This window comes from Oryza brachyantha, chromosome 5, assembly GCF_000231095.2.
Source record: "Oryza brachyantha chromosome 5, ObraRS2, whole genome shotgun sequence".
NCBI lineage: Eukaryota > Viridiplantae > Streptophyta > Magnoliopsida > Poales > Poaceae > Oryza > Oryza brachyantha.
This window is the reverse complement of record NC_023167.2, coordinates 13,875,405-13,897,869: the sequence shown is the minus strand read 5'-3', so window position 1 is coordinate 13,897,869 and position 22,465 is coordinate 13,875,405. Positions and strand designations below refer to the sequence as shown.

The 22,465-nt window shown below is 38.5% G+C and overlaps 4 protein-coding genes across 5 annotated transcripts; 2 read left to right on the top strand and 2 right to left on the bottom strand.

Annotated features, from left to right (window-relative positions):
• The first annotated feature begins 928 nt into the window (after positions 1-928).
• Positions 929-3,340, top strand: LOC102718551 (subtilisin-like protease SBT3.3). The gene is made up of 3 exons (XM_006654385.2): positions 929-1,260; positions 1,498-1,592; positions 2,983-3,340. Exons 1-3 carry the CDS (start codon positions 980-982, stop codon positions 3,084-3,086), a joined length of 480 nt encoding a protein of 159 aa, XP_006654448.2. The 5' UTR covers positions 929-979; the 3' UTR covers positions 3,087-3,340.
• A 2,341-nt stretch (positions 3,341-5,681) lies between these two features.
• Positions 5,682-11,888, top strand: LOC102718270 (embryogenesis-associated protein EMB8-like). 2 transcript variants are annotated; one of them, XM_040523979.1, is made up of 14 exons: positions 5,682-5,986; positions 6,070-6,159; positions 6,697-6,764; positions 6,839-6,930; positions 7,058-7,147; positions 7,993-8,115; positions 8,264-8,341; positions 8,601-8,686; positions 9,656-9,704; positions 9,922-9,978; positions 10,364-10,494; positions 10,574-10,657; positions 11,067-11,133; positions 11,208-11,888. In XM_040523979.1, exons 1-14 carry the CDS (start codon positions 5,736-5,738, stop codon positions 11,688-11,690), a joined length of 1,749 nt encoding a protein of 582 aa, XP_040379913.1. In that variant the 5' UTR covers positions 5,682-5,735; the 3' UTR covers positions 11,691-11,888. The 2 variants fall into 2 exon arrangements, with proteins under 2 accessions (XP_040379913.1, XP_006654447.2); XM_006654384.3 differs by having other exon boundaries at positions 6,833-6,930.
• Positions 11,889-12,218: 330 nt separating this feature from the next.
• Positions 12,219-14,032, bottom strand: LOC102717990 (transmembrane protein 18-like). Its single transcript, XM_006654383.2, has 4 exons — positions 13,797-14,032; positions 13,590-13,695; positions 12,668-12,816; positions 12,219-12,537 (listed from the first exon to the last, which is right to left on the bottom strand). The coding sequence occupies exons 1-4, from the start codon at positions 13,935-13,937 to the stop codon at positions 12,442-12,444; spliced, it is 492 nt and encodes a 163-aa protein (XP_006654446.1). The 5' UTR covers positions 13,938-14,032; the 3' UTR covers positions 12,219-12,441.
• A 1,620-nt stretch (positions 14,033-15,652) lies between these two features.
• LOC102717525 (uncharacterized protein At5g49945-like) lies at positions 15,653-20,127 on the bottom strand. The gene is made up of 3 exons (XM_040524111.1): positions 18,971-20,127; positions 16,694-16,897; positions 15,653-16,376 (listed from the first exon to the last, which is right to left on the bottom strand). Exons 1-3 carry the CDS (start codon positions 20,012-20,014, stop codon positions 16,149-16,151), a joined length of 1,476 nt encoding a protein of 491 aa, XP_040380045.1. The 5' UTR covers positions 20,015-20,127; the 3' UTR covers positions 15,653-16,148.
• Between the last annotated feature and the right edge of the window lie 2,338 nt (positions 20,128-22,465).

Below are 22,465 nucleotides of genomic sequence, written 5' to 3'. Positions count from 1 at the left end.
CCTACGCAGACAACCAAACGCGTTTATACACATACATGCAAGTTTGATGTTTTTAGCGGTGATTCAGACCTACTGTCTGTTTGTGCCAAAATAACTTTTTTATCCATCTCAAATATACTACCATAAAAAAAAATAAAAAGAGTATAACACACAAGTACTTTATCAAATATTAATATACTGTCATTCACTTTATCTATTTTAATGTATTTATTTTCCTACTTTCACAAACTCCAATGTAATGATGAAAAATATATTTATTTTAGAACAAAGAAGAAATACTACCCCCGTCCCATAATAACTTTATTTTTTAATTTCTATGCTTCAACGTTTGACCATTCATCTTATTTAAAAATTTATTAAAAAAACCTTAAAAAATTATTCAAGCATAAAGTACTATTTATGTTTTACCATATAGTAATAATAAAAATATTAATTATATTTTTTAATAAGACGAATAGTCAAAACATCATATATAAAAGCTAAAAAATAATCTTAACATAAGACAGAGATATACTAATTTAGCAGGGAAGTAGAAGGAAATTGTGAACCACAAACTATTTGATATATCCAACAACTTTTGCACCCCTCATCTTTTTCGCTTATGTCTATGTATATAAGCTAAAATTTAAATTTGTAACCTTAAAATTTAGAGTTGATTTTAAGGTTTTTCATCAAAGATTATTTTCTACTTAAGTTTTTAGATCTATAAGAATACGTATATAAAAGTTTTATCCATAAATTATTTTTCATTTATAAATATGTCATTCCAACTAAGATATACTCCGTGGATGGGGATAGAGAAGGATTTTTCTATTTTCCTAACCTAGAAGAAAACCATTTTCTCAAATACTACAAGTCAAGCCCAGAAAACCTTTTCCCAGATAAAACAAACTTTTACATAAGTGCGAACTGCAAAACTTACGGGGAAAAGAAAGAAAAGCCTTCGCCGAGAAGGCAAACCAACAAAACGCGGAAGAGGATGAGACTGTATCACACGGCTATTAAAGCAGAAGAGCGACCTCGGAATCCAACTGTGATGAAGACCAAATCCCCGCGTTCTCTCCCAATCCTACTAGCACTACTCTTCCTCGCGGCGGCGGCGGCGGCGGCAGCGCAGATCGCCATGGCGGCCGAGCCGGAGCAGGCGGCCCCCGCGGCGGCGCAGGAGGAGACGGCCGTGCACATCGTCTACGTGGACCGCCCCGCGGACGCCGACCCCGAGGAGTTCCACATCCGCACCCTCGCCGCCGTCCTCGGCAGGTAGGTGCCGCCGCGGGATCGGATCCCCGCTTAGTTTCACCCCCGGTTTGCCGCGATCTGTGGTGCTCTCTCCGGCGCTAGGGGTTCGATTGGGATGGAAATAGGGTTCGATTAGCTCTAATACGCGCATGCCCAATTGGCCATGGTGGTACTGGGTAGAAATAGGGGTTTTGTCATTTGATTTGTGGGAGGGGTGGATTGTATGGCGATTTACTGATCTGGGTTGTTTGTTGGCAGCGAGAAGGCAAAGGATGCGGTGCTGTACCACTACAAGCACGCCGCAAGCGGCTTCTCTGCAAAGCTGACTCCCAAGCAGGTCGAGGAGCTCAAGAGTGAGTACTCTATCCCATTTTTCTTTCAGAATTGTGCTCGTTTGCCGATCTGCCTTGTCTGCAAAAATGAGTAGAGAGACTAAATTTTGTTCGTAGTCGCACCAAATAGCTGGATGAACATCAGAGGCTCATATTCTTATTGGAATATAAATGTTTGATTTGGCAGAACTTGAAACACTGCGGTCGTACTGAATAACTTCATATCTTTATCTTTATTCTTATAAACATTCCTAACGGTGGTGGCTGGTGGTAGTGAATCTGCCACCCTCTCACCGACTCCTTGGATTTTAGAAGAAAAAAATTGACTATAGACCTGCATGTCAACCATCTCCAACTCTCTATTTTTTCATGGGAAGAAAAAAATGTGTACAATAAATAGATCCACATGTTCGTAATAAATATATGCAGTAATTAAGAGATGATAGATGCAAAAAAATAATATTAATAACATACTGATGATATTTTTTAATAAAATCCCATTGGAACGCTAATGGATATCTTTAAGCTTTTAGATTCATGGACTTAGGTAGGAATGGTGATGTTATGCGGTAATGTTAATGGATATCGAAATGTCATGCTCTTGCACCGTAGTCTTCAGTCATAATAATTGCAAAAGCAATCTCCCCATGTTGCTCACAGGCCCAAGTTTCAGGCCGCAGTAATTGTGAAAGCAAATGCCCATTTCTGTTACGGGCCCCTTTCAGGTTTAATTGCATACACATATCAGTATATCACAAGCTACTGAGAATCTGTTTGGAGGAGTGCACATTACAAACTGTTATTAATCCTTCATACCTCATAATAATGTGCTTGGATCATATTTATGATGTTAAGATTTGGTCCAAAATTTCCCATGAAGACCAGTATGTATAAATTTATACTTATCTGATAGTATGAACATTCCTATTGAATGATAATTGTGAATTCTGATAGTTTAAAGTGTTATTGAAAGATATTTTCCAAACCAGTAAGATATTTGCAAATAAAACCTTTTCCTCATGAGTTGGATTTACATCTGTTCATTTTCTGGGATTATATATGTCATGGTTTTGCTTTTCATGTGGGTTTTATGAATGTCTTTTAACTGTTATTTCTAACACGATTGGTTCCCACATAGATGCAATTTATGTCCATACAGCTGCCAAATTTCTTAATGTACTGTTGGTCATCATTAAAATTGGGAAAGATTTCCTAATGTACATGCCAATTTTTAATCTGGCTGTTGACTACCTCAGACATGATTTCTTTGAACTTTCATAGAGTTTCTAGAGCATATATGCTTAAGTCACCAGTAAGGAAATTATACTTGATCCTTTAGTTGTACCTACCCAAATGTCTACTTCTGTTTGTACCCCTCCATCTAACTTGCCTGTTGCCTCTATTTTTGCAGAGCAACCTGGTGTTCTTCAGGTTGTACCAAGCCAGACTTACCAGCTCCATGGACCTGGGGCTACCACAACGAACACCGTGGGCCTTATGAACCGGCTTGGCTGACAGGCCGAGAGGGTTGTGTAGTATACTGTACCAGTGTTCTGGTGAGTGCATCTAATGGTTGTAATATATAAGAATAAGAAATGCAACACCTGTGCATCCAATGGATACAGTGACCCTTTAGCTTGTGTCCGAACTTTGTAATGACTCGTCAAAAGAAAAAAAATTGTAATGCGCTACATAATATGTGCTGATCTAATGTTAGCGAAGATCAATTTACCATAAGAAGTATAGACTGCCTGTACTTTGGGTCGTGATTGGCTGAGTTCCTTTTGAGCAAATATAATAGCAGGCTATAAACTGGCTATATGTTTATGTGGAGGAGAGAGTGGATGAGACAGAGTGTAAGCAGGCTGTAAGCTTATAGCCAGCTTGGACACAGGAACCAAGAAACTATGTGAGAGTGACTTGTGGGCCTGCATTAATGATAAAGAGTTAACTAGTATATGGGTGGACTAAGAGAATGCTATAAGAAGTCTTATAGCTAGCTTGTTGGCTTTACTTTTCCAAATAGTAGCAGTAACACATTGCTGATAGATACTTGGTATTTCAATGCGTTTAAGGAAATTAATTAGTAAAGATGGGAAATTGATCGAGAAAAGAACTTGAAAAAAACTGAGTAGATGGAAAGGCAAACGCATGTCAGTAGGTAAAAGACTAGCTTTGATTATTATGTATTATGGAGTATCAAGTTTGCCCATGTTTTTTTTTTTAAATTCCTAGATGAATCTTAAGAAAAGTGATGATCAATTTACCATAAGAAGTATAGACTACCAAGATTAAATATCATTTGCCAACCACAGGAACATGATGCATTCATAAGATATATATTGAGACTCGTGTTAAGTAAATAGTTGTGAAGTTATTGACGAGGACTAGCTGTGTTCTATCTTTGGGTTGGGAACATGCACGGAAAATGTAACAATTGCATTAGCATATAATTAATTAATTGTTAGATATAAAAAAATTAAAATGGATTGATAAGAATTTTTTAAAGCAACTTGTAGTTACCCAACTTGTAAGAAAACCGAGTGATTCATATTTTTCTGTTGGAGCTTCTGAAAATTTGAAAATTTCAAGTCTAGGGTATTTGTTCGTTAATGACTTGGAACAATTGGTTTCGGGAAGATTTGGGGCTGATGACAATTTTGCTTCTTGGATAGGTACACCACTTATAACTGTGATGACATTATCGCCTCATGTTTGTGCTTTTGCTTATACTTATAAGTCAAATTTAAATTTTTAACCTTAAATTTAAAATTAATTTTAGAGTTTTTTATCGTAGTTTATTTTTTCTTTTAGATCGCTAAGAATGTATATATAAAAGTTTTATTCATAAATTATTTTTTATTTATAAATATGTCATTGACTTTTTTACGAAAAAGCCAAACAATGATGCCTTATGAGTTCTGTTTCACTTGATGTATCTTTTTCGAGGGGTGGGTTCTGTTTCATTTTATGCATCTTTTCGAGGAGTGTTTGTAGGTGTTTTCTGTTTCACTTGATTTATCTTTTCGAGGAGCTTTCGTAGGTTACAATTTTGTCAGTTGTATAACTTGGTTAGTAAATTATAATATTTATTTGAACAAAAATAAATATTGGCTAGGGCCCATTATTCTTTATTGCATTTATTCTTTATTATAAGACTTTCTAACCTTACCAGATTTATTTATATGCTAATGAATCTAGATATGTATACAAAACATATATATGGATATACTGATAAATTTGAGCAAACACACAAGATTTTATAATACCAAACGAATGAGGTACCTAATAACATAAATCGCTCCGTCGATATCCATTAGCACGCTTCTCAAATTACTAAATAATGTATTTTTTAAAAAACTTTTCATATAGAAGTTTCTTTTAAAAATCAAACAAATTTATTTTTCAACTTTTAAATATTTAAATTTCAATTATTCGTATGTTAATCGCATTCCTCGTTTTACATGAGACTAATGGGCTAGTTGAACAAGCTAAAAGAAAGGCGGAATCTTCATCAGAATGATTTTTTTTTTTAGTTCAGTCTATGTATCTATAATAAACCATCGATATTGAAATAAAGACTTTTACATGGAATTTGTCCAACGGAGTTGTTACTAAAGATACTTTAGCGAATAGAATTGGAATGATAGTTATGCTGCTGTCGTATAAATAATACAACTATCCAATATCTATTTTTTGATTGTAATTTTGATCAATCTTGTGGATATTTCTTTATTTCTTTTCGCCTAAAACCTTAAAAGAAGAAGTTGGCTTGATTGGTATTGATTAAAAGCCAAAAATAAATATTCTAATGAAAGCATCTATCGTAGGGTACATATAAAGTGATTGCAACGTTATATTTAGAAATGAAAAATAATTTATAAATAAAACTTTTATATATTTTTTTTTAACGATCTGAAAATTAAGACTCAAAAATAAAATTAAGTAAAAATTCTTAAAATTAATTTAAAATTAAATATTAAAGTTTTGATTATAAACAGAAGGGAAAAATGCTCGCGTGGCACTGCTCCGGGCGGACCGTGCCGAAACGACTCTCACAGGGTGGGCCCCCACGGAACGCCCATTTTCTTAACTGACGGAACGACTCACGTGTCTGAGACCATTGCCCGAGCATCCCATTCCATCCACCCAGGCCCCAGCCCGATGGGAAGCGCGGCGGCCGCCGGCGATTCGGCCGCCGAGCTGCTGCTCCGCACGGCGGCGCTGGTGCCGCCGGCGCACTACGCCGTCGCCGCCGCCCTCCTCGCCTGCGCCTTCCTGTACCGCTTCCTCGAGCTCCACCTCGTCGGCGACCTCTTCCGCGGCCTCCGCGGGCGCCGCGTCGCGCTCACCTTCCACCCCGCCTCCCACGTCTACCACCGCGTGGCCTCCAAGTGCCGCTCCCTCCACGGCAGGTGAGACGAGAGTTCCGACTTGTGTGCATTCGTGGTAAGATGTTGTAAGATATCTCTCATCGGCTTCATCGCTGACATTGTAGATATTTGGCAACCCCGTGGCTAGCGAGCCCTCACTTGCAGACACTGTTCCTGAGCATCTTTGGCAGACCGCCTTCGTTCACATATAGAAGGTTAGAGTCAATTCAGATCGTAATATTATTTGTTTACTGCTGAATTTGTGCACCAAGGTGGGTGCCTTTGATTGCACATTGACGAGGTCGATGGTCCGTCACCGGCCGGGCGAAAACCTCAATGGTCTAATCCATTAGAAGTTCTTCATATAGATATGCCTGTGCGGGGTTTTCCCCCTTATGATTGTTGCACGAATTTTGTAGAAAAATAAAGAATAATAAATTCTGCTATGAAATCTGGGATATGCAGAAATGTGGTGTGCAGATAAACATGCTCATTTTCTGTTATAGAAATTGTGTCAGCATTCTCATGTTTTCCAATTTCAGTAAGATCAGTTACTATAAGGTAGAGAGTACTAGAGTTGAGACTCGTGTTGTTTTTTGACTGCGCATCCCAAGTTAAAGTTGGAACAACACTGCAGTTATGGCTATGACATTAGCTTGCCATATTTATTGACCTCTAAGTTATGACATTATTCCCTGCAAAAAAAGTTATGACATTAGCTCGCCATATTTATAATGCTCTGCATAATGCAGGCAGCTGTACACAGTTCATGATGGTGGGACCATTGCTTTGGATTGGTTACTAGCCTCTGATTGTGAAGGTCTGATGTTTTTTGATAGCTTGATATCAATAGGCTAGCAAGAGATGCCTGATAGTTCTATATTGCAGAAGCAGATGTTGGTTTTTGTGATGGAGTTATCTCTAGGGATGATTCAACGCCTCTTGTTGTTGTGATACCTGGACTAACTAGTGATTCTACTGCTGCTGTAAGTCCCTATGATTTCCCTACCAAACGTTGTTTAAACGAAATCTGGAATTTTCCATAAAATCCATTTTATGTATTTTGTCTACCTTCCCTACTTGTTCTAAACAAGATGCAGCGGTCTGTTGCAGTATTTGAAACACTTGGTCTTTTCTATGGCAAGCAAAGGGTGGAATGTTGTTGTAAGCAATCATAGGGGTCTGGGTGGCATTTCCATAACTGTAAGTGTCCTCCTATGTCAATTTTTTAATAACATTCATTTGAATGCTGACTATTTATTACTCTCCCTTGAACTAACCAGCAACATGAAGCTAGCATAGTTTGCTTTCTCTCATAGCCATAGATCCTATTCTATGCATTCCTTTTGTTTCTGATCATCAATCAATCAACATTTCTCCATATTATTAATGGCAATCGCTGCATCAACACCTCTCGATAGAGAAAATGGTACCACTTTCACAGTTTTTATTAAGCTTTCGAATCATCTGGCCCATATCCCCAGTCTATTACGTTGATACTTGCATGAGTGGAAATGGGTGAAATGGAGTTAAGCCCAAACCGTCAACCAATGATCTGTATGGAAATTAGCAAATCCTTGAAGAGATGTTCTGACACTAGGACAATTATGTCACAGAATCATTATTAATTTGGTAGCAGTTGATGAAAATGTTTAAGAGCCCCTTTGAATCACATGAATGAAAAAACGGAGGAATGGGAAAAACATAGGATTCCAACATGAATGTAAGTGTAAAGCAGAGAATTGTAAAACACAGAAAAAACGTAGGAATGGCCGTTTGGGTCATAGGAAAAAAACAGGAATTTGAGGACAGATAAAGACTCAAAGGATTTTTTCCATGAGGTTCTACCTCTTGTTAAATTTCCTCCAAAACTTGTATGGGAAGAGGCATTCCATAGGAATTTCATAGGACTTCATAGGATTCATTCCTTTGATTCAAAGGAAAAATTCTTATAGGAATAAAATCCTCTAAAATTCCTATGAATTTCCTTTGAATCAAAGGGGGCCTTACCTGGTTGTTGTTCCTCAACCTAGTATTTATCCTTGCAGTCTGATTGCTTCTACAATGCTGGATGGACAGAAGATTTCCGTGAGATTGTCAATTATCTTCATCAGAAATATCCACAGGCTCCATTATTTGCTGTTGGGACAAGCATAGGTGCCAATGTTCTGGTAGACCTTCTCTGTTTTTGAGATGTTCTGTTTTGTTTTGCATAATCTCTTTGCTTGCTCTTGCTCCACGCACGCATTATCTACTGCGGTTGATATTCAAAAAGTGACCTGCAAGTTGTTTATCTTGTTTTCATCTGTTGTCTTTTAGGTTAAGTATCTCGGGGAAGAAGGTGAGGGTACCCCTCTGGCTGGTGCTGTATCTATTTGCTCACCCTGGGATCTGGTGGTCAGTGTCCGCAATTTTTTGGCAATTTTTATTTTATGGTTTTATTGGTACTATTTTATGCACCAATAATTGTATTGAAACACAACATTGCATTATGATACATTGATACTTATCCATTTTAGTTTCAAACTACTTCAGTCTGTCTCACTTAATGAATAGCAAACAATATTCTGTTCTAGTGCTTTATTTCACACCAATACCACTTAAATAATTTTCTTACATCTATTGTAATATTTTGTTACATCAACCAATGTTGCAGGTGACCAACAGATTTATTCAGCGCAAGCTTGTACAACGATGTTATGACAAAGCTCTTGCAATTGGTCTCAAAGGATATGCAAAACTGTATGTTCTCATTAGGCTTCTTTATGGGCTAATCATTCAAAAAAGGCTAACATTTATACAGCTTGCCATGACCTTTATTGATACAGTTCCTATATTTTGTGCTAATCAAGGTTTGCTAATTATCAAATAAATTCTTTCTGCACTAATTGGTCATGATTCTTTGCCATTTTGCATGATATGCATTTTAAACAAAATGCAATGGCACTGATAGTTTGCATTTTGTGCCTTTAGCTAAAGATCAAAGTTGTTGCCTATATCAATCAAAATGTGTGTTTACAATCTTGTTAAAATGAATATCATTGTGGTCATGGGCAACTCATTTCATGACAAGACACTATTCTTGAGCTCATGGTCTCAACGGCCTGCATCCCATACAAATTTATGGACTGGTATGCTGGTTTAGAGTTTTGATTGTAGGTGAAAATAGTTTAATTAGTGTTGCTGATTTCAACAGATCCCACATGCTGGTCTCACTCATTGCCTATTGTCAAGTGGGGATTTGGAGGGTCAAGAGGCCTGTATTAAGTTGTAGGAGAGAAACCAGCACTAATTGACAAATATCAAATTAGAGAATGAGGAGAGGGTGAAATGTCCAGTAAAGAAGTTCTGCTTGTGGTCAACCAAGAAAAGAAATGATTAAATAAGTAAATATGAAGTCTTTGTTCCTTTAACGGTTGTTTCTTTGTATTTCTGCTGTCTTACTCTTGAGAAGTTTACTGTAGACTACATCTCCCTTAAGGCTTTGCTTTGATGGTGACGGGTGAGTTTCCGGTTCCATGTAATAATTTAATGAATTTGATTGACATATACCGGATATACAAATGCCATGATAAAATGCTTAGGGCTTGCACCATCATCCAGATTGACAGTTTTAGTGTAAGTTCATGCTGCATAATGACAGCCAAAGATGGTGAATGTAAGTTTTCTTCATAGTCAACTGCTGAATTTTCCCTCGTTTTGTTTTTGCAGACACCAACCCGTCTTGGCAAGACTTGCTAACTGGGAAGATATTAGAAAGGTACATTGACTGATTGACCCTGTTGATCTACTATCTTATGTGTATATAGTCTGTACATTGTAGCTCTTCCTGTGAACCATGACAAAGTATTTGAGCGTTGTTTCAGTTTCCCTGTTGATCTACTGGTTAGCAGAGGCTATAGCAGACTACTTTTAAATTAATTAGCTTGTTACACAAATTTGCACTTATCATATCATCTTCTGTTTTATTTTGTCAGTCGCGATCTATCAGGGAATTTGACCGCCATGCCACTTGTGTGGTTGCAAAATATGAGGTATTCTTGCTAATGCTAGTTCCAGCACTTCTGTTCATCAAAGCAAGTTATTTTTTAGCATTGCTTAAGATTATGGGTTAGATGAAATAGCATTGCACTGCTCCTTGATACGACATAACAAACAAACTTTGGCGATCATTACATTTGAAGGTAGAAGTGGACATGGGCAAATGAACACAATTGTTTGGCTGAAACAGAAATTGACCAAATTAGTTTATCACCTCTGATTTGGAAGGGGATGGGATCAGAATTGACCATAAGATAGTGCATCAAATCCGATTTTGTAACAAGTAAACAAAATTTAAATTGAACTGCCAGTAAGCCTCTTAACCTTATTTCTTTAACACCAGTAAACATCTAACTTGCATCAATATAAATTTGTCAGACAGTGGACACATTCTACCGCCGGTGCAGCAGTGCAAATTACATTGGTAATGTGTCAGTTCCTCTGCTTTGTATCAGTGCTCTTGATGATCCCCTTTGCACAAAGGAGGCCATTCCCTGGGACGAATGCAGGCAGGCTTATTTTTCTTTCAAAAGATCACCTCCCTAAAGTTTTTCTGTGTATTGATGAGGTCCACATTGCGTGATTCAGGGCAAACAAAAACATTGTTTTGGCAACTACACATAACGGTGGTCATCTTGCCTTTTTCCAAGGGTTAACTGCTGGAAAGCTATGGTACGTTGTTTGCCCCCTAAAACTAGTAGAGACAGATGCGCCATTACCCCTTTTTTCCTAGTGCTGGACCTGCTGGTGTAAGAAATTTGCAAATAGATATTTTGTAACGAATTGTGAGTCCTAGGGAAAGGTTGTTTTACTTGAAGTTGATAATTTCCAGCATATTTTAGATAAATAGAAGGAATATACATCCATAAAAACAAAAAAAAAACTGTATTTGGAAGTGCAAGCGTGTAAATTATATTGCGAGGATATGATTGGGCAAGGACAAAGGACAATTCTTCAATCCGCTTTCGAAATACCAATTGCACCTCTTTCTTCACTTCTGATGTATCTTCAATCTACATTATCATCCCAATAGTGATTAATTCAGTGTGTATCTGTGTTTATCTATATGAATCTTTGGTAGGTGGGTGGGAGCTGTATCTGAGTTTCTCCTTGCTCTACATGATAGCCCCTACATGCATCGTCAAAAGGTAGTGGTTATTAAATCACAAATCAGCTTTTGATAGCACGAATACATGATATAACATGACGTGGCTGAATGCAGGCACAAGAACACAATTTGCACACTTCGTTGGAATCATCCATCGATAAAAGCCCATATGTGAATTTCATGGAAGATGGGATGGTAACTGCGGTGACAAATGATGATGCCAACAACAGTGACTCAGATAACCCTATTTCCAATGAAATGGAACTCCGTAGTGGTAAAGTTGATGTGCAACAGAATGAAATCGCCACAGAAGTACAGAATGGGTGTTGTGGTGACAGCTCACAAGAGGATGTAACATCAGCCCAAGACCCTGTAGGATCACCAGAACAGGCGGAAGAAAGCACAGATAAAATCCAGGATGTCATTGCTCCTGTAAAGAAATCCATTAACCAGCTCACTCGATCGCAGGGGAGAACTGTCTGGTTGCTTGCTTACATTGCTCTTGTGACATCTTGGCCTTTGCTTGGTACCCTAGGTTTTATCTTTTTTAGAAAGAAGTTAAGGAATTCTCTGCCTGCCAAATGGTTAAGAAACTAAAACAATTATATTTACACTACATTCACATATTTGTTTCACGTGTAGTATGTAAAATGATGGCAACAACCAGTTAAGTTCATATTTGTATATCAGTGCCTAAGAAAATAAAATATATAGATGTTAAATGCTGTCATGTAATGATTCGATTCCTCTGTAATTTTCTGCAGTTGGAATTATTAAACATCTCCCAGTATTTTACTGGTTGTGCATTTCTTCTATTCTGCGCTTCACGTGTTATTCTAATTACATTTACGATGTTTATAGTGGATCCCAAGTACAGGGTTAAGAGGGATAGAAACGTCTGCACTGCAAGTGGATCCACTCATGGGTACCGCCATTATTAACTTTGATTTACTTTATACCAATAATATTACTACTTAAAAGTTAACAGGAAAAAAAACTAGCACCAAGGTGTAGACTCCAATTTATCGTAATCCATTTAAAATAAAACTACATCCATGGTCACAGGATGAAACCATATACTCGGTCTAATAATATTGATGAAATAGTATGCCTAGCTGTTACTAGAGTTCATGGCCACTAGAACAAAACTGATGTACCAGTTACTAACAACAAACAGCTAACGACATCAGGAGATTGAACACCAAGCAGTTACAATACTTGATTTGATTCTTGGGCATCCTCCCAAGACTTGAGCAATGCATTGGTGCGATCTTAAAGACCATTATCTCCAATCATTTTGTTCTGCTCTCTTCCGTTTCACCATCAACCTACATAATGTTCCTTTCAATCAATCCTGTTTGTCCTGAGCAAGATGAGCCCGATGCCTTAGCTCTGCTCTCTTCCATTTCACCATCAACCGACATAATGTAATAAGGGAGCTAACCTGGATTAGTAAGAGTCTACGAGTTAAATACTTAAATGTAAATACAAGCTGGACCATAAATAGATACAGCACAACACTAACTAGTTAAGGGGACTTTAAACAGTAGGGCATGCAAGGCTCTTTTACTGACCACAATGACCATAGATATGACGATAAGGGGACCCGACCAGACAACAGAAATGAAAACTCCAGCACGGTCAAAGTAATTCCGTCTGGCAATGCTCTTCCAGTGATCTGCCATATAGATATTTATCTTTTCAGCAAGATAAACTCCTGAATCTGCGGATAGGCAGCCATGGAACCAATCAGATTGTGATCAGATTAAACAGCCAGGTTTTGATTCTAGATAATTTACTGCCAACTAATGTCTTAAGATATCAGTTGTCTTCTTCCAAATACCAGACGATACCAATTATAGAAACTCACAATAGCCACAACCTCAAGCTCTGTGGTAGAAAGTAAGAAGTGAATCTAAGTGGCACATTGGCAGAAACTAAGAATAATGTAATTCTGCATCATGACAGCATGATAAAATGTTGATCATTTATGGTGTGCTCCCTCTGATTCATATTACAAGTTTCAGCCTTATACTTTTTTTTAAAAAAAATTACAAGGTTTCGCCTCCTGATATAACTTTGTCACATTCTTTCCACTCAAACCCCTATCATAGTTGCATTGTGATATCATGAACATTTCTCTTCTGCCACACCTTAGTTAACTTTTGTGCTCAAAGCAACATTTCGGTGGGTGTATATACTAATGTTAGACCAAAAGCAGTAAATCAGTTAGATTGTTAATTGCTATTGATCCAATTACGGCGACATGTTCGGGCTGTACCAAAATATTCAGGTCTGAATATTGAACTGCACTGCACTGCACTAACATCTGGATTAAGTAGTTTCCCAATCAGAACTTCAAATATACTACTAAAAGAACACAATAGGATTGTGGTAGATGTTGCTGCATATACAAACCTAGCCTCTCTTCTCCGATGGCAATGTATTATTAGTCATAAACATGCTGAACAAGCGCAAAAGAAACAAGACACTCACAAGCAAGAAACAGCAAGAAGAGCTGGAAATTGGCGTTCCTCCTCAACCCGACGGCCGTGAGCAGCAGAATCGCGTGGAATGCCATCAAGCACATCAGCCATGGCTCCTGAAACAACCTCGAAGGCGCGCGAATCTCATCAGTAAAGGAGAAAGGAGGCGGCCGGTATCGGTGATCTCCGTTTTGGGGATCGAGGGGGGAAGTGCTACCGTCCAGTCGACGGCGTGGACGAAGGCGAGCAGGCTGTCGGCGGCGGGCCCGAACCCGCGGCGGAGCTCGGAGGAGAGCGCCTGGACGAGGCCTGACACCTGGTCCAGGTGCGCCGTCACGGCGGCCTGGACCTCCTCCATCGGATGGCGCGAGCGGCGGAGGCGCAGAGCGGAGGGCGTCAGATTGGCCCAGAATATTCAGGACGATGAAAAATGGAGAGATGTGCAGAGATGTTTTTACAAGGATTGTTTAGTGGCTGTTTGGATTTGAGACTTTTTTTACTCCATTGTCACATGGGATATTTGAACGTTAATTAGAAGTATTAAATATGGACCGATAATAGAGTATTAAATATAAACCAATAACAAAACTAATCGCATAAATAAAGGCTATTTCATTAGACAATTTTTTAAGCCTAATTAATCCACGATTAGCAAATATTTACTGTAGCGTCACATTTCCTAATCATGGACTAATTAGGCTCAATAGATTCGTCTCACGAAATAGTTCAAAGTATGAGATGAGTTTTATTAATAGTCTATATTTGATACTTCTCATTAGTATCCAAACATTCGATGTGACAGGAACAAGAAAAAACCTGGGGATCCAAACACCCCCTTAGTTTGAAAAAAAATTGCAAAAACATCACATCAAAACTTTAAACACACATTTGAAGTATTAAATTTAGTTTAATTACAAAACAAATTTCAGATTCTGCCTCAAAACCACGAGACGAATCTTTTGAGTATAATTAATTCGTCATTAGCACATGTTGGTTACTGTAGCACTTATGGTTAATCACGTTCTAATTAGATTTAAAAGATTCGTCTCGCTGTTTCCTCCATTTTAATGTTTATATATATTTAATGTTTTATTTAGATATCCAAAAACTTGATGTGATGTTGTTGAGAAAATATTTTGGAAACTAAACAGCCCGGAGAAAGCGGAGAGCGTCAGATTGGTCAAGCCGCAGATGCATTTTTCCAACCTAATGTCTCTCTCTCAGGGGAAGGGCAAATGGAAGAAGAGCCAACTACTCTGAATTTGTTTCATGTCATTAAGAGCTAATTTATATAATAGCCACACACAAACATATACTATATGATCCACCTCTTCTATACATACACTGTTTTAGTTTGTGCTACCGCTCGATAGCTCGTTTTTGTTCTTTTCTCTTTTTATTCTCTCTAAACATAATTATGACGCGGCAAATTTTAAAATACACTTATATCACTTATTCTTACTGTATCGGCTCCCTGTCACAGGATTTTTCTAAATTTTATTATAAAGATATTGAAACACACGCATAGTAATGTATGGCGTTTTTCTCGCGAGATCCTTAGATATTTTGGATATCTGATCTCTTTATAATATTTAGAGGTATAAGCAACTTAATTAACTATTAGAAAGGTTAAACATCTACTTTAGCTCAAATAAAACAATTCGAGACGATAACTTTTTGCAATAAAACATATAGTTTATTAGTTTAAGAAATAAGGGATGGTAGCCCCTGTGATACGTTCTTTGTTTAGATTTATCTCAGCTTTTGCACTCTCATTTTCTAAATTGCTAGATAAGTACATTTTAACAAAATATTTCTGCACATAAGTTTATCCTCTCTTATTTCTTAAATAAATTTTCAATCTCATTGTTAAAGTTACAACATTAAACCATTAAATAACAAGCAAAAAATTAGAAAATCCTCTTCAGCCACGTGCACAAAATGTCTTACTATATCGAACTCCAAGAATTTCTGAAGCTGGAAGTACCCTGCTCTCAAAATAAAATATGAAATACGGTGTTTGACGCCGCATAACACAGTATAGCGCACAGCACTGTAAAAAGTTACTGCATATACGACAATACGAACAGCTATTACTGCTTCAACAAGTTGAAGACATGCATGCATAAATAGAGATTAACTCATAAATCGACTCAAATTATGTGATGTAGTGTTGAGTTTCTGGCAGTGTATCTATAAATGCATTACACAGCAAGTCATGGAGTTCTCTTACAAACGAGCTGCTGCATAACAAAGTTCAGATGAACTAAAATGAACGATCGTGGGGACAAATCAAACTTGACGCCATTCCAGCCTGCGACTGACTATTAATACAAGAAAACAGCCGCGCAGTGGGCATAGCTCAGCGTTTCAAATTCATCCCCCGACAAGCTGACAATGTCAAAACATCAGAAGATTCCTTTTACCTCTTTCGGTTTAGCTTGATCCCAGGGTAGGGAAATATTGACGGCCCAAAATTCAAACAGAAATGAATCTAGCAGGCACTGAACTATAGGCTAATCAGCAACTGAATAGCAAAGCCGATGATCATGGCATATTCTTGATGCTACTAGGAACGGAGCATTTTAACTTTGGGCATTGACTTCTTCATCTGACGAGCCCTGTCTTTTTCCTCTTTCTTGCGGAGTGCCTCAGCGCTCAATTTGGCCTCTGCCTCTTCCATAAGTTTTTTCTTCTCTGCCTTTTTCCTTTGAAGGGCTTCCTGCCTTAGGCCCTGTTGTTCCCTGAAAGCCTCCTGAGCAGCTTTTGATCGTGCACCTTCAGTTTTGGAACGAGCCTGTGGTTAAGATGAATAGAAAGTATCAGACACCATAACAGATAAATGATTGTGGCCGTGTTCGTCTGCCCAGCAACTAAACCCCAAATTCTCTTGTTTTCCGAGCACACGCTTTCCGAACAGCTAATCAGTGTTTTTTTTTTTGCGAAAGTTTTCTATAGGAAAGTTACTTTAAAAATCATATTAAGCTATTTTATTTTTTTTATAATTAATAATTCATTAATCATGTACTAATTTCCGTGCCAGATAACAAAGCCTCATCCTTACATATGCCGAACGTGGCCTCTGACCTAAAAGGAGAGAGATAATATACTCACATGGCTGCTGAGCTTGTAACGTCCAATCAAATCAATGTAATATGGCACGAGGGCAACTAATCTTGTCATCTCGGCCATGTTGCTTGCATCTGGCAGTACGAACTTGAACGAAAGGACTTTCTTGTAAGAGCCTGCCAATTGATCTGAAAAGTGAAGTGAGATGAACCACTTCCCAAATTTCTCAAACGCTTTGTCACCAAGGACCTGCAGAGAAACCGGTTGCAGAATATTATATAGATGTATGCCACTGCATAGCATTGCTCAGTCTTTACTAAAGACATGAGGAACATAGGGCCTGTTTAGGGGAGCTTTAGATTCTGAGAAGCAGCTGCTTGGTAGCCAGTTTCTGAGAATCTGGAAAAGCTCCTAAACCCAGCTTCTCCAGATTCTGGATTCTTAGTTCATTTTCCAGAATCTGTAACTATAGATTCTCAGAAGTTGTGGACCGTTTGGGGCAGCTTCTGGGAAAAGCTGCAGCTGGGAGAAGCTCCCCCAAACAGGCCCATATTAAGCCAGCTTATGATAAAATTCTAATGAAAGCTACATTGATCCTTAAGTAAAAACCCTCCATCCAATTTTCTTAGACATGTACCACAATATGCAACAAACGTATCATAGCATTAAGAAATAGGTGTTACTTCAGCCATTAAAACGATACATGGTGGCTTTGGGAGAACTCATCAGTTAAAAATTCAAGGTACTCCTTCAGCCCTTTCCTATCCAAATACACAAAACGTAAGCTAGTAACAGTAATCAACTTTCTCAAGACAAATATGGCATGTTCAATAGAAACACAACGTTATGTAAGAGTCATCATTGTAATACTACATTCTACAATTGTTAAAGAGTAAATTTCATAAAACCACAGGTTTTCGGGCATCTATAACACAATTACACAAAACCCCAGTGTTTGCAATTTATTTCAAGGAAGCCTAGGTTTTAGGTCAAAATGTTCCACAAAAACTCAGATTTATGCAAAATATTTATATTTCACTATAATAAACAGTATTTCCATTTTCCAAGCATATAACATAATTAGAGGCTGAAAATACCCATTCCTATACCAGCTACTCTATTTCCTTCCTAACTTCCCCAATTCATGATGGAAAAGATAAGATGCAAACCCTGGTAACAGGACCATGGGTATGAATTCCATAAACCCAAACTTAATACAATTGACAAGCAACGTTTGTTGAGAAAGTGCCCAGTGTGTGTATCTACTTAGAAAATACAACATATTATTTTTTATACATGTATTGAGTATTGTGTATAAGTATAATAGCCAAATATAATGCATTTTGCCCTAAAACCTGGTGTTTCCTTGAAAAAGATTGCAAAACCTGGGGCTTTGTGTTAGAGTGCCTCAATAACAAGGATTTTGTGTTATGGATGACTCAAAACATGTGGTTTTATAAAATATGTTCATTATTAAATTACAAACATAACAAAATGTGCATTACATTACTTGATAGTAGTATGTCAGTTAATATTGTGGAAAAATTGGATGCAAGTGGGGCGGGCAAGCAGGTTATTGCCCCACTTGTCACAATTGTAGTTAATTTTGTGTTCCAAAGTTTATACTAGCAAGAGGGAAATGAACCATTAAGTCGGTTTTAATGCAGGTAGCAGGATTGCGCACCTGCATCCCTATGAAAAATGTTGTTACAAGAATAGTTATGAACTTCGAAACCAATTAGTGCAAATTCTCCCAAAAGCTAGAAACTCAGATCAATTTACAATTTAATTTCTTTACACTTTATCCAACTTCCATGTTCGTGATTAACATTACTATTCATTCAAGTAAGATGTTTCTCAAATGACAAGTGTTGCAGTTCCCCACTTCCACCGTAGTGTTCTATTATAATTCCAAAAATAGACAATTTTATTCTAGAGGACAGTTAACTATATTAGGCTCAGTAAAGAATCAACATCTACAGGACGTCTCAATATATCCATCTGTTCTATCTTACCAGAAGAAACCATTTACCCAGTTCTGCTAGAAATTAAAAAAAAAACTTTAACTTCTGATAATAAGTAAGCAGGTCAAATGACAAATGTTGCACTTCCCCACTTCTACCGTAGTGTTCTATTCTGATTCCAAATATAGACAATTTTATTTAGAGGACAGTTACCTATATTAGGTTCATTAAAGAATCAACACCTACAGGACGTCTCAATATATCCATCTCTTCTATCTTACCAGAAGAAACCATTTACCCAGTTCTGCTAGAAATAAAAAAAAATAACTTCTGATAAGTAAGCAGGTTAAATCATTACCTGGTCTAGCACGGCTTCAGTAATCATATCCCCAGCAACCTCCTTTGACTCGGCCACTACCGCAAGCTCGTCAGCAACCCACCTTCTCCCAGCAGGTGCTGAGGTAAGAACCCCAGCAAATCTTTGCAGATCCCTCTCCTCCTTCTGCATCGTCTTGGCTGCCTTCTTCCTCGCCACAGCCAACACCACGTGGTCCATGGTTTCCTCGTTCATCACCACCTCGAACGTGATGGTGTCCTTCCTGGGGAAGACCAGTTCCACCAGCTTGGACAGCAGGTCGTGCCGAGCGCGCATCTCCATGGTGGCGAGCATCCCCTGGCAGAACCGCCTCCCACTGGCGTAGAACTTGAACACGTCCTGCCCTTCCTTCATCAGTAGCGGCGTGTCCTTCCCGTCGCCGGTGCCCAGGAGGCTGAAGTTCTTGTCGAAGATGGAGTCCCTGGTGGCAAACCTTGTGGCCCAGGCAAGCGCGATCGCCTCGTTCTGCCGCTTCCCGGTGAAGTAGTTGAGCAGGAAGCAGATCAGGAAGCTGACGCAGGCGATCTCGACGGAGTACGCGCGGAGCAGCTCCGCGGGCCGCCTCGGCGGAGCCGGCGCCGCCTCGGCCGCGGCATCAGCCACGGGATCTGAGGGGGCAGCTTCGGCCGGCGCGGAGGATTCGTCGGAGGAGGTCGCTTCCGGCACGGGGATGCCCTCGAACTCGTCCTCGTCCCAGAGATCGAGCGCGGGAGTGGGGTTCGGAGTCGCCCTCGTCGGGTTGGGATCGGGGTTAGGGTTGGACGCGGAGGAGGAGGTGGTGGTGGTCACCGGAGGGGAAGGAGATGAAGTGGAGAGGGAGATGGGCGGAGGCGGCGGGAGCTCCACCTCGAGCCCCTCGTCGTCGTCGCCGTCTGCCGAGGCCGCGTCGTCGGCGTGGGCGGAGTGGAGGTCGTCGGAGTCAAAGCCCTCGAAGTGGGCGGCAAGGGAGAGGGAGAAGGACAGCGCGAGCAGGAGGAGGAGCAGGGCGGCGCGTGGCGGCCGGATCAAGCTCGCCGCCGTCGCCATGGATGGGGGAGGTGGTGGAAGTAAGGAGGGGATAATTAACCCCTTCTCCTTTTTTTTTTTTTGGGTGGCCGCGTGGGGAAGACGAAAGAGATGTTGGCTATCGCCGCCGCTGTTGCAAAAGGTGAGAGATAAAAGGTCGGCGCTCAACAAGCGGAGGAACTGCGGAAGTTGTTGATCGTTGGATGGATCTACTACTGCTCCCTAGGTTGCGTAGTTCATATGGTCATTTGACAAAATTATGGATAGTAGATTAAATTTAAAGCGATGTATTACATAACTATATATTTGATATTACTTTTTATAAATATACATACGTAAGATATTATATTACAAAACTACATATTTAACATTAATTTTATCACATAACTACAACTCTTGTAACTTAAAAAATTAATTATAATAGTGAAACTCTAAAACATGCAGTTCTTTTGATAGTTTTGGGATACAATACCTAATACCTTGAATATGTAGTTTTCTAAAATTTTATTATTAATTCTATAGTTTTGGGACATAAGAATTTAAATCTGTTGTTTTCTAAAAGTTTTATTGTTAAATTGGTACTTTTGGAATAATTTGTCTCAAGTACTTGTAGTTTCATGAAATTTACTCAAAATTTTAACTATTAGTAAGTTTAAATACAATAGTACTACATGTATACATGAATTTTAAAAATACTTAAAAGTACATATTTATTTATGTATAAAATATTTTGATAGAAAATCATAGTTAAATATAAATTTTAAAAACTATGTTATTGTCCAAAATGATAGGAATTACAAGCTGGAGGGACCATGACACTTATATAGATACAGACCATGCTAAATGTTGCTAATAGCTCAATGAAGCGAAATTGAAGCATCAAAATCAATTCGCTTAGCTGTTCCCCTCTCCAACCGCTATCTCTAGCTATAGCGGCGGCTATAATCAGATATTTAGAACCATGATCGTGTCTAACCCCTCATTCTACATCACTAGATTAGCCACTCCCGCTTTCTAACCACTCACGATGAGCAATGTCAATAACCAACATCGGTCCATCACTTAATCTTGCTACATTAATCACCACCAATCAGTTTATTGTTCGGCCTTAAACCAGCACACATCACCGGTAGCTTTCACATCATATCCCTCTAAAGTCTAACGCCATCTCTTTTATCCTAATACTGCCTCCCTTCCCAATGATCTAATACAACATGTTATTATTGTAGTTTAGGTTACCGCGGTCAGAGCACTATATGAAGGATACTAATGGGTTCAATCCTCATGACCCGCTCATTTTTTTGCCAAAAAACGAGCTTTGTTGATTAAGTAATAGGATTGCACTCTTGTTGCAGTATCTACTAAATACACAAGACAAGGTATTGGTCATGCCAATCCATGTATAATGGGTTGTCCATTTATCAAAGTGAGCAAGCTCGTGGGCTATCATATTACATACTCTTTACTGCATGGAGAGTCACCATTGTAGCCTTCATCTTCTTTGGAAGGAAGGTTCATCATGATCTTTCCTGTTCTTTGAGTGCAATCCATGCTACCACCATTTCCTAGCCCATCTTGATCTCTACCGGCATTTGAATTCTCTGAGCAACAAGCTTTAGGTCTTCACAACATGCAAGTAACTATGCCTACGATGTCACGACACACTATAGAAAAACCTCCTTGAAGATAGAAGAACTTGCCTAGTAAACTTACCGATCACAACCCCAACTTCACATCTTCCATCTTCTAGAGAGAAGGCAGCATCAACATTGATTTTTTCCTAGTCATCTGCTATTGCCATTTAGGTCAATGTGTTAATTCCTCCTTTCATGCTTCTTCGTAAGATTAGGGTCCATGCAACTCATATTGTAAGATACATTTACCATTCGACGTGTAGTGTTGGGAATATGGTAGACCTACGTACTAACATATTAAATACTTCTTATGATAAATATTATGATAAATAATAGGTGGGTATGGATGCGCTAGTCCTATGAGTTAGAGCGAGAGAAGAGATTTAGAAGCGAGTCAAATCTTGCAAAAGATTGAGTGTCTCCCTATTTAGGTTAACCTATGAAAATAAACATGGATAAAAAGAGAAATACCCTTTTTATCCCTTAATCACGTAACCCTAGCAAGGGTTATTTTGTAAACTACAAATATATACTCACTCTAGTTTGATGGTTCTCACCGTTTTGGATGATGACACGATCTTCCAATCTATATTTGACCTTGATTTTCTGTTAAAATTATATATAAATAAATATTCATTTTTATTAAATTATTATTTATAACTCATTTATACATGTTATTCTAGTTTTTTCAAACTAAATATTTTAAGTTATTAATAGTCAAAGTTTTAAAAGTTTAAACACAAAATTGTCAAAAAAAAAAAGCATTATGAAACTGGAGGGAGTATTCTAGAACATGCTATGGGTACATTCTTAACTATATTTATTGGGTATGGGGTTA